The sequence below is a fragment of the Chinchilla lanigera genome, unplaced genomic scaffold, assembly GCF_000276665.1.
Source record: "Chinchilla lanigera isolate Chin_1 unplaced genomic scaffold, ChiLan1.0 scaffold00095, whole genome shotgun sequence".
Taxonomy (NCBI): domain Eukaryota; kingdom Metazoa; phylum Chordata; class Mammalia; order Rodentia; family Chinchillidae; genus Chinchilla; species Chinchilla lanigera.
In genome coordinates this window covers 7,025,699-7,037,795 of record NW_004955496.1, presented here as the reverse complement: position 1 = coordinate 7,037,795, position 12,097 = coordinate 7,025,699, and the positions used below count along the sequence as shown (strand labels likewise).

The window sequence follows — 12,097 nt, the reverse complement described above, 5'->3', positions numbered from 1 at the left end:
ATATAAGTACATACAGTCTTGCCCTTCGGCAAGACAGAGTCTCCACTTCCGTTCTTTCAAACAGAGAACCCATTAGGAGTTCACAGAGCACATAATAATTTTCTTTCTTACTATGAAACACAGTTTCTTTCTCAAATAAATTTTTCTTTTTTTTTTTTTTTTTTTTTTTGTCTTTTTGAGGCAGGGTTTCACTATGCAGTACAGGTTGGCTTTGAACTCACTTTGTAGCCCTAGCTGACCTGGCACTCATAGAGATATTCCTGCCTCAACCTCTTGAGTGCTGGGATTACAGGCAAGAGTCACCACGTCTGGCTTCAAATAAATTCTAATATGTTGAGGCTTAGGTTTGCCTTAGCTCTGCTTTAATGTAAATTGGCTAATGTCATCACTAGTTTAAGAAAGTCTTTAATGCTGTAACAATTGTTTTAAAAACTGTGTGAAATCACTATGAATTCTATATTTATACAGTACTATGCATGGAAACACAGCATAAAATCTAGAACATTTTTGAGGCATCATTTTAGTGTGAGGATAATATCTTTTCCAAAGTGGATGTAATTCAATCAAGGAACTGCCACGGGAACATAGCTGTTTCTTCACATTACTTTATTCAGCAAAGTCTGAGTGTCTGTGCAATGTGCAGATTATGCCAGGGGGTTAGGAGACACATCTGTGCAGAGTCGTGGCAATATGATATGCGGAGGTCACGGTACTTCTAATACCTGTACCACTGAACAAAATCAGAGGCTGGGCTTGGCGTGGGTTCTAATGAGATGGCTGACTTTCGACCCAGGGCTATGACCCTGATGGGTCCCATCCCTCCATGCAGTGAGTGCTCCCATGCGCTCCTAACCCATGGCAGTGTTAGAGACTCTGGATACAACAACCCATTTCCTTTCTAACATTATTATTATAATGTTAGGTCACAAAAAAAAACCATTACCTAATGTTACAAAAGGTACAAAGTAAAAGAATAAATTTATCTTGACAAAAATGTTTTATCTTCTGAACTAGATACTAAAATATTAGGCAACTGAAAAAAATCAGGAAGAAGGTGCAAAGTTAATTAGCAAAAGCCTGAGAAGAAATTACCAAGTTTATGAAGTCCTAAATGACATTATTTTCACTGCCTTCCTCTCCCCTGGCTCCAATTACAGCCTGAATACAGTGCTCGGATATTATGAAAAGATAAGCAAAGTTAGAAGTGTGCACCTGTAGGTATGAGAGGGCTGGGGATATAGCTCAGTGGGATAAATGCCTGCCTGGCAAGTGCAAAGTCCTGAGTTCGATTCCCGTCCCCCCCCCAAAAAAAAAGAAGTGGGAACCTGAAAGAGACCCTTTTGTGTAATTTCCTTGAAAAATTATATGGAATTCTCACATGGCCATATTTCTAAAGCAGCAAAATACACAGAAGGTTTTTTCTTGGACTTTTCAGAAGTAAAAAAGGACAAGAAAGAAGGGCCATTTCCAAGCCTTTCATGCTGCTTCGAGCTCACTTTCCCTGCCTCCCACACATCTGACCAGTGTGTTTAAAATTGGTTTAATTACTATTCTGCTAGACTGGAGGGTGGATGAAGGCAGGGGTCACATGTGTTTTGTTCACTATTTAATACACAGCACAAATGATATTCTGAATAATTATTTTAATGCATCAATAAAAATATATAAAATAGTTGCATGTTAAAATGAATATTATTTATTTACCTTTTTTCCCACTGACTTAAACTTATTTTGTGCTGTTATAATAATAAATTCTAGATATATCCCCCTTTAATAATTCAATGTCTGATAACCAAAGACATTGTATTAATGTTTCATTTTCTGGTCAGACTTGCACCCTGCATTAATTTTCTGTAAGGGCACAGATGATTTTTCTTCTTGTTTAGAGACAGGGTCTTGCTATGTAGTCTAGGCTGGCCTTGAACTCACTATGTAGCCCAGGCTGGCCTCGAACTTTCAGTAATCCTCCTGCCTTAGCCTTTCAAGTGCTAGGATTATAGGCATGGCCACCAGGACTGGCAGGGCACAAATGCTTTTAAGTAGCTGCTCCCTGCATTGCTATATTACCTGTTCTCTCTCTCTCTCTTTCTCTCTCTCTCTCTCTCTCTCTCTCTCTCTCTCTCTCTCTCTCGTTCTGATCAACTGTACTTTCTTTTTCCCAACCTTGCCCTTCTTTTCCTTGATTTTCTGATTTCTTCTTCCACAGCAGCAATGTTGGAGACCTATCTCATGCTGATAGGCTCAGTTATGACTTCATTCCACAACTCTGTCACCAGCCCTAATTCCTTCCCAATTTCCACGACTCCATTTCCAAATTGCCAGCACTTCCACACTGAGGATGTCAGCCAGATTCAAGCCTGTGTCTGCACTGGGACCCACCTTTCCCCAAGCCTGGCTAGTTTCCCATAAATGCCACATCCTTGGGACAGGGATAGGACTGTCAATCTCAGCTCTGAGTCCTTTGCCTCTTCCTCTCAGCCCTTGGAAAGTTCTTTCAGACAGCTCCTTTCTATTCTTTCCTTTGATCTTTGTTCAGATCTAGTCCCTTGGACTTTAATCAAGCTTTTAAATTATGCTCATACTCATCCTTTTGTCACTGTCCAAGCTGCTTTTCCAGACTTGGAGAAGGCATTTGCTTTTCCTCAAACCCTGTTTGGTATCACTTGTCTGCTGACCAACTTCACGTCAGGCACCAAGTGGGCCCAACAAGTCCCATTACACTGTGCTCCCCGATGCTCCTCAACATTTGCTCCCAGATTTCTACGTTACAAAACGAGTACTTTATGGCTGGGGTATGGCTAGTGGCAAAGCATTTGTTTAGCATGTTCAAGACACTGGGTTTGATCCCCAACACTGCTAAATAAATAAAAAACTTTTATATAGTCCTCTCACCTGCCAATTATTACAGGGCGTGCCATTCTTCTTGAGGATTGGGAACCCAAAATACAGGATGCTAAGTGAGTTCTCAGGAATAACAATCATTTCAGCCCTTAAAGGCACATTCAACTTTCAGTTCTTAGCATATGAGCTGTGGCTCACGGAGCACAGGTGACTTCTGAGGGTGAATTTCCAGGCTTAATTTATTTATCTCACTCAGAGTTCTACTCTCATTTAGAGGCTGTCAATATGTGCTGAGAGTAACTGCTTGCTTTTGGTGGTGCTTAGGTCTTGAAGTATTTCTGCACAAGAATTAGTAGTTTAAATGCTTTTCTAGTGGGCCACACATTTGTTGTGACAATAAACACAGCTTTGATAGAAAATCATGAGTGAACCCTTCCGCAGGTCCTGAAGGAGGACCAGTAAGCATGTCAGCCCCATTGTTTCCCAACCTAGAGATGCGAAAGCTCTGTGTCACCAGGAGGGACCCTGGAATCTGGGACATTGGATATCGAGAGTTAGGCAGCAATTCAGAGCAATTCAGAGCAAGTTTAGATGGCTTCACAGAGACCTAGGAAAATGTGCTCTGATCCCATATTGGATGACTGGCCATGGCTAACAAAAGTTAAGGCAAAAATGTGCAGAAAGAATAAGGGTTCTACCATGTGGTTTGCTTTCTAGTTGAAAGCAGACATAAATCCTAATTTAATATTAGGTCTTTCCAGTGCAGCCTGAAACTATGCTTGGCTTGAAATACATTAGTTTTATTACTTTTTCCTTTCTTTTCTATTTCTATAGAACCTCAGTCTCGCCTCCACAATTTTTTCTTGTTACTGAGATTTATCACATATATTCTCAAATATAATTTGTGTTAAAAAAGTGATCTCACAGTCTATGACTTTAGGACCTCAAAGATATCCCAAATAAATAAATACTCCTACATGACAAAGCTGTTTCTGCAGGTTTCTAAGGCTTAGGGCTCTCGCAGAGGTCCTACTGTATCTGGAGCAATCAATGCACACAGGGGAGAAGGCTTTGGGACTGCAGCTGCATTCTCTCTGTCAGCTTCCCTTGCCCTGGGGTTGCTTGGAGCTGTGGTTTGGAGGGAGTCTTCTTCATTAAGCAGGGGTAACTAACAAATGAGATTCATCTAGTTGGGTTTCCTTTTCCTTCAAAATGTTCTGGTGAACAGCAGCTTAAATAGGAACCAGACTACCCTCCTATCATCCCAAATCAGAAGTGGAAACAGGAAACACAGGCCCCAGGACACAGAAATTAGGTTGTCAAGACATTCATTGGCATTACATAGCTTCTAAGCTGTACAAGATAACAGAAGCTTTGAATTTTATTTTCAACATAAAAACAAAAAACAAAAAACAAAAAAACACCACATGGCAATCTGAGGCAGTGAGCTCTTTTTAGGGGTCCTCAGATTCCTGTGCTTGGGAGGCAGAAGCTGACAAGAGCATGGAGACGAGGTTTCTATCACAGAAGCTGTGCAAACTGGAGGACTTTCTGTCTGCTCAGACACACCTGGAAGCTTCCTTTTCTTGGAATAGGCTGACTTAAGCAGGTAGAGTGAGGCTGTTTCCTTTGCATGGGATTTCATGGCCAAAGAACAGTGCAGAATCCATTTCTCTACAGAACACCTACAAAACACTGTACGGGAGAAACTGAACGACTGCATTTCGATTCATTAGTTTATTTTTAAAAATGTGCTGCTGATTCTAAGGGAAGACTTCAAGCCCTGTGATCTCAGGCGTGGAAAGTCAAGACTCTGAACCTGGCAGAAGTTAGTTTGAATCCAGGCTATGACTTTCCCAGCTGTAGAGACTCAGGCTTGGACCTTATCCATTCTCCACTGCTGCACGCGTAGGATGGGGATGATAATCAGACATAAAAGAACAGGTCGTTCTGAAGATTAAAAGTGATATAAACTGCTTCATACAGTTAAAGTAAATGACAGTGATTAACAAGTTTTGTTCGCCAAAATGGTGAAATTAGTAAATTCAAGTGTTATTCTACACCTGACAGCTTAGCATTAGGTCATTACCATTAGTTAAGTGGCAAAGGAGGTGACAGATCTGAAGGTAAGGAGGACACTCCCTGCTTGCTGCACCCTATAGACACCAAGCAGTCACCCTGCTGATCTAGAGATGGCCTGTAAAGGAGCCATCACCTCTGACTTTTCCGCTGACACTGGATATAGGGCAACAGGTTGAGCACATTTGATACATGACTCATCAAGACGAGGCCCCTCTTAAAATAAGCAGCGACTTAAGTCAGAGCTTTAGTGAAGTCCTTTGATGTTTGCTGACTCCTGCTTTCCCCAAGGCCAGCGGACACGGAGCTTGGCAAGCAGGGTAGGGTCACCCAGTGACACACAGACAAGCGGAGTGGCAGAGGGGCAGCAGGGACAGAAGCTCTACCCCAGGCTGAGGGGACTTCAACAATGGTGGTCAATAACTTGCACTCCCAGCGACGGTCGGGAGCGAGCAGGCTTCCGTGTGGCCCCTGGAGCCTAAGCTTCTATGCACCGTAGAGGCAGAGCTAGGCCCCTCCTGACTGCTCACTCCAACTGTATAGCAGGCTGCACAGAACACATTTGCAACAGAAACATATTTCTGTGCTATTTCCCCCTAATGGCAAGTTTAGCTATGAAATGAGAGAGCACAGCATCTCTGAGTGTCTCAGCCTCAGCCTCCAAGGCCCCTTGTCTCTTGGACGGGACTCACTTTGCAGCCCTCTTCTGTTTAGGCACTGGCAGGTGGCCTTGTCAGGACACGAGAAGATTCCAGGTGTCCTTTACACATGCTGGGCTCTTCCCTTATCACACCATTCAGAGAGCAGAAAACACTTCACAAAGGGTGAAAATAGAATCTAAGTTTCTTTTACTCAGAACCAGCTTCTCGTTCAGGTGTGTATGGTCCCATTATTTATTGACTACACATTCTCCTTTTTGGCTCCTTAAAACTCCATTTCTAGGGAAAGGTGACTCTCGTGGTGACACCAGGCCTGTGCTCCTGTCTCTTACTGGATGCCATCAGCCAGAAGGGCCTCTTGTCCCCAACTGTCCCCACCCAGATGATAAAAATAAAACCCTGGGGTCTGGCTAGCATTTCTTTTTAGTCTCAGGAACACAAAGCAACACACTTTAAACAAGAGAAAAAAAAGGCAAGAGAAAAACCAGTCACATGCTACCTGTTGAGGAAGGTGCGCCTCTGTCCGAGACAAGAATGTAGGGAAAGAAGACCTACCTTTCGCAGGAAGTACTGAGCAATACTTTGATCTCTTTCTGCTTGTCCCCAAGTGGACAGCAGTTAGGGATAGAAACTCAGGACTTGTAACATAAACCTTCCAGCCTGTGCCACAGTACTGCTTAAATGGTTAAAAACACAAATTTTGTTATAAATGTTGCTCATGGAGATAATTTCTATTAAAGCAGAAGAAAGCGTTCAGAAAGAGACAGAACTTACTGAGTAAACCAATGGAAATGGACTACTGAAGAAAAATGAAAGAAACTCAGGGGCCCAAGCCCATCTTGCTCATCTGGCAAGATGGGGCCAGGTGCCCTGGGTATGACAGGACAAGCTGTCCCTCCAGGTGCTGACCTAAGACTTGGGGTGCTGGGTGGTGCTCAGACAGGAGAGCAGGCACACCCCATGCACGGAACCAGTAGACTTAGCACCAGTGAGGGCGGGAAGGCACATGGATCACAACTGACTGCTATAAAGCACAGTAAATCCCAGTGTACATCCTGCCATGCAAGCGACGGAGAAGGTGGGTAAAGAGCACCCACTGGATGGACGCCGACACTGAGTAGGTCTGGTGCAGTTTACCGATCAGGTGTATCTGCACCCAGCCATGCAAATATGTGGACGCTCTGCCTACACACAACAGGTGATTTTCTGAATGAATGGTGAGCACATAATCACTAACATCACAGGTCTGCACAGTCTTATTTCATAGGATGTCACACTTTGGTGCCTATGTCACGAATACTGGCTGCTGAACTTGGCTGAAGTGGGAATTTGATAACTGGGGTCATTTCATACACCAATGCAGACAGACGTGAATTCTCAGACATCAGTGCTCAGAGCACAGTAGCCCAGGGGGCAGTGTCCCTGCTAGCTTCTACTCATGGCAATGTGCTCTTCCAAGACCCAGTCACTCCACCCTTCATGTCCAGGCTAATAGATCTTTGTTCCTTGTAGACAAAGTATCCTCTATGAAATCCCTAAATACCAAATAGTATCTGGGAAAATAGCCGAAACCCCTCTCATAGGTTATTCACTACTTATTGCTACAGATGTGAAAGCCATTGGATTGCATAACCACCCTCGTATCAGTATATAAATGCCTTCTCTGTCACAGAACAAAAATGTGAGTGACAGAACACCTCGCTGAAGGGCACTTTAAAAGTAGCCCAGCCAATGGCAACATGTACTATAAAATAAACAATGGCGCCCGTTTTAAAGAGCCAAAAAATGTAACTTAGCAACATGAACTAAAGAAAGATGGCTTTTAAAGCAGTTTTTGATTTCAACAATATCTTCAAATTAATGCGAAAACTCATGTTTTTTGTTTAATTTTAAAAAATCAAAGAGAAAGTAAAATTCCATATCTTGCTCAAAATGGTATGTTACATGTACCATTTTGTTACCTTTAAATACAAGGCAAACCTTAGAACTTCACTGTTAAGGACAGCAATTAGGGTCCGTACAAAGACCCACAGTCTCACCATCAAAGCCATCCTCTTCTGACCCGAGTTCATCATCAGAGCAGATGTTGAGGACATTGACCAGCATCTCAGTCACTAAGGAAGAAAGGAAGAGAACAGAACCACTGTCACAACCTTTACTGTCACCCTGGCCTTGCTGTTCAGCCAGGTTCCTAGCCAGGCATCCCACTATGCTGACGCACAGCGGAAGAGGTGTTCCGGAAAGAGCCACAGCACCACAGACAACCAACTGGCTCTGAGATTCTAAGGACTTCCTGTTTACCAGCTACCATCTCATCCTTAGGAAAATGAATACTGACATTTATTAGCTGTTGGTCAGTGGGAAGTGGACAACCCAAACGAACAGACGTGAATAGCCTAGAGATCCTTCAGAGAGAAAGTGGTTACTGTCTGTGTTTACTTATTTGCACAATGCTGTTGCATGATCTAGATTAGATTAGACTATAAACTGCCGTTCAGCAGGGACCAGATTTTGATTTCAAATTTTTTAATTTCCCAGATAATTCTGTACAGTGATAGTTATGTCATTTTACATTTAAGTAAAAGTCATGGATTGATGAACTAGTATATTTGAAGTCATTTTGAGGATATATAGTGATCTTAAACATGAATGTGTTGGTAGGAATATCATTAACCTTCATTTTCAAAAAGACTCTAAAATATGTTAGGTACATTTTAGTCAGAAATTTAGCTAAGCAAATGGATTCAAGTAGGCTTATATAAAGTTTTATACACAGGTTGAGTTTTCACATGTGAAAGCTTCTCTGCTTATCCATTAATTCTCTGAAAGTGAACTTAGTGCAGTAGCGTATTAAAAAATATTCTCTTGAATTGAAGATGTGTGATGAAGAGTAAAACTTCAGTGGGATCAGCATTAATCCAGCGTTTCAGCTTAATTATCTAAACTGAATGATGTTTATCAATATATCATCTTATACATGCTCAAATTTTGAGTAACTCATGGAAAATAAGCAAGTGAAGTATTCCCTGGTTCCCCAGCTTGGCCAGGGTCCCACTTGCAATTTCCAGAGGGACCAGTGAGTGGTTCCACCATGTGCTACAGCTGCGCCAGCACAGGAAGTGGCTGGGGACAGGACTAGGGACAAATAGGAGCTCCTGGGGCAGATCTTGGCCTCTCAGGGAAGACGCTGAGTGGACAGCTCAGCACTGGCCCTGTTTAACCTCTCTCAAACATTTATTGGAAAAAAGCCCAGATATTGTAGGGCTTCAGAGAATGTTAGCTTTTCCCTGGAACTCCTGACAGGAGAACAAGAGGGGACCCAAGGGAGGGTAGGGGGGACATGTGAGGAGGGCAGGAAAGGGGAGGAAGAACAAAGGAAGGAGAAAAGCAAAGCCTGATTCTCGAAACTTGGCAGTGCTGGCGACTGAACCCAGGGCCTTCACACTGAGCTACATCCCTAGGAGCCCTCGCCTTTTCTGAGCCAGAGTCTCATTACATCTAAGTGACACAGGCTGGGCTTGAGCTTGAGATCATCCTTCCTCAGCCTCCCACAGCACTGGCAATGACAGGCATCCGCCACCACCTGCTGAGACACCTTTTTAGGTGTTCTCTACCCCTAACATAGTGATGCCCACTGTATTTTAATGAGGTAGTTTTTGCTGCTTTTCATCTTATTTTCAAAACAGAGTAACAATTAAAATTATGGTACAATGATTACTATTGCATCAGAAATATAAGGAAAATGTACTTTGACAGGTAATTTGTAAAATAAAAATATGACTTTGGAATTATAGTACAAGGAGTAAGGAAAAGAGGTAGATGTTACTGCTTAAGATCAGGTACTCTGATATATTTTTGGTCTTATTGCTGTCACAGGACTGAATACATTCCCCTAAACTTCCCTTCTGTCCCCAGGCCCTCTCCTGCGTCCTCCAGTCTCACACTCACAGCTCCTCTTTTATGCCACATATGAGTGTCACTGTTGAGACCCTGTGCTGGGCCTGGGGTCTCACAGGGCTCAGCTTTCCCTCCCAGTCGGCTGCTGAGGACATCTCAGGACTTTACAACACACCTTTCTCCCCAACAAATGGCAGGGACCAGGTGAAGACGTCCATGAAATTGGGGAGCCAGTATGGGTGTGGGGAACAGTTGAACTGCCTGATGTTCATGACGTTGTTCTCGTACTTCAACACTGCAGCTAAAACAAGGGGAAAAGACAGACAAAATGCAGGTTAGACACACAGCACCTATTTCTGCCACTACATGTGGCTTCTGTTGATCTAGAAAATTCTATTGTCTGACACTTAAGTTTTCAAACACCAAAGCAAATAGCTTAAACAGTCCTGAATACTTACATTATTTCTGCATAAGTTTCACTAAGTATGACCAATATATGAATAGTAAATGTGATAAATATTTATATAAAGCCGTTAATCAAGTGTCTTTCAGGAATGGGGTGGAACTCCTTTTGCATCCAGGAAAAGCTTCTAGTTTTATTTAATACCTGACGACACAAATAAAGGTGGTGTAGCTAAGTTAGACATACTTTAAGAATCTTCTCCAATATTTGAACTGAATTTCTCTTTTAAAAAAGACACACTTTTTTTTCCAGGAGAATTCACAATAGCTGTTCAAAATAGTTGAAGTTAGAGTGCTTTCTTGATTTGATAAAATGCTTGGATTACTTTCCACATAGAATAATAAGCTGAGACTCTACCCTTGACTTCTGAAAAAGATGCTTTTACAGGGCCATTCATTCTGGGGACTCAAGGTATTATGTTGGGGGACAATCACAGCTTGAGTTTAAACTTGCATCACCATTTCTTGGCCCTAGTTCTGCTTTCCAGACAGTTACAGAACAAGTACAGTTTCTAAGTGACAGCCTTTTAATACAAAAAAGGATACTTCCTACTACCTTCCCGAGCGCTGGCATGATCTTCACTTTATCATTCCACGTTGGGACAACTAGCATTAAGCTACTAATGTGCAGCTCCCATGTGGCATTAAATGAGCTGCTCTTGGTTATGTTGGGGCTTGAAGATCCAGAGTAAAGGAGACATTTCATTATGTGTTTGTTTAAAGCTGACTTTTACATAAGGATATGGTGTAGCATTGATTGCAGATAACGCAAAAAGACAGCTAAAAATCCGTTTATTAAAAAGTGACTGGATATTTACTGAGCAGGAGCTTTTCCATCAATACAGAGCCCTTTGGAAAGAAACCTTTAACATTACGTTTTCCAGCTGTGCTCAATGTCCCACCCAGCTTTCTAGATGTCTGAATGCCAGAAGCTTTCCTGTACCTCACTGTGGGCCCGCAGGTCTCCCCTCACACATGCCTTCTCTGATTTATCCCAGAGAATTGATCACGCCTTCTCAGGATCAGCCTGGCCTCATCCCTCCATTGTGCCTTTACTATTTAACCTTGATCATGGTTACTCTGGGTAAATGTCTGTGCCTAAGTGTCTTAGGGACAAGTCCCTTCAACTCATGTTTCCCTCTCTGTATCTCACGTGCCACCATAATCAGAGCGGATGCTCAGGAGGGAGAGATGAATGTGGGTATTTCCCCTATGGAGAGACCTTTGTTCCAAGCAAGCTGTTCCTCACTCCCTTGCCTTCTTTTATCTGTGCTTTCATCACACTTTCCTTCATGCTGTTCACCCACAGTATGGCAATGCTTCTCTGATGCTATGGCCCAGGTCTGTGCAGAGTATGGGAAACAGCTGTAGTGGCCGGTGAGCTGCCTGCCACCTACATCCTACTGCAGCCTGTACACGCTAATGTTGCCAGCAGCTTACAGGTAAATGGATTTGCTCTGACGCTATCCCTGGTTGGACACCGTGATCCAGGGAACATAAAGTCACAGACTAGGGATGGGACATGCAGACAGTGCAGTCAACACAGATATGAAGGGAGCCGTTCTCCTCTTCCTATGGACTACTTGGTCCTGCACAGATTTCTGGAAACTGTATTATTTTACATTATTCTATCAGTCATTCTATATGTTGCTGGCTCCAGGGATACGTTGCCATGGTATTAAAAACATGGAAAATGAAAAACAGCCACAGCAAGTTATGATTCTAGTACTTTTGAACTTTGAGACAAGAGAGGCAAAGTATTTCTAGTGCCTGCTAAGTGCTATCCTGGCTGCCAGCTCTGTACAAAAGGTCTTTACCATTTCAAACACTGTATATTTACAGTAGGCATAGATCCTTCTATTTTCCAAAAAATCTTTTAAGGCTCTAAATAGTCTTTTCAAAGGGTAATGTCTGCTGTAATTGCCCCCCGCTTTTTCTTAACATTAGGTCAGCAGAGTAGTTGGGGGAAAAGAAGGACAGTTGGCCTCATTGTCCAGGTCTTTCCCATTGTAGATTTGGTGAAATTTGCCTAGAAAATAATCAAAAACAAGAAAAATGGCATTTATACTGAAAGTGTACAGACTTTTTTCTCTTGTCATTAATCCCTATATGGTTCAGCATCACTATTTTCATAGCATTTACATTATTTTAGGTATTTG

General features: G+C 42.5%; 1 protein-coding gene across 1 annotated transcript in view; it reads right to left on the bottom strand.

Moving 5' to 3' along the window:
- The window catches only part of Ppp3ca (protein phosphatase 3, catalytic subunit, alpha isozyme), a gene marked incomplete at its 5' end in the record, with an annotated part of 125,204 nt that overhangs the window by 21,950 nt on the left and 91,157 nt on the right, over positions 1 to 12,097 (bottom strand). Inside the window, 2 exon segments of the mRNA XM_013505393.1 lie at positions 7,619 to 7,693; positions 9,652 to 9,777. Coding sequence (XP_013360847.1) covers positions 7,619 to 7,693; positions 9,652 to 9,777 — 201 coding nt within the window.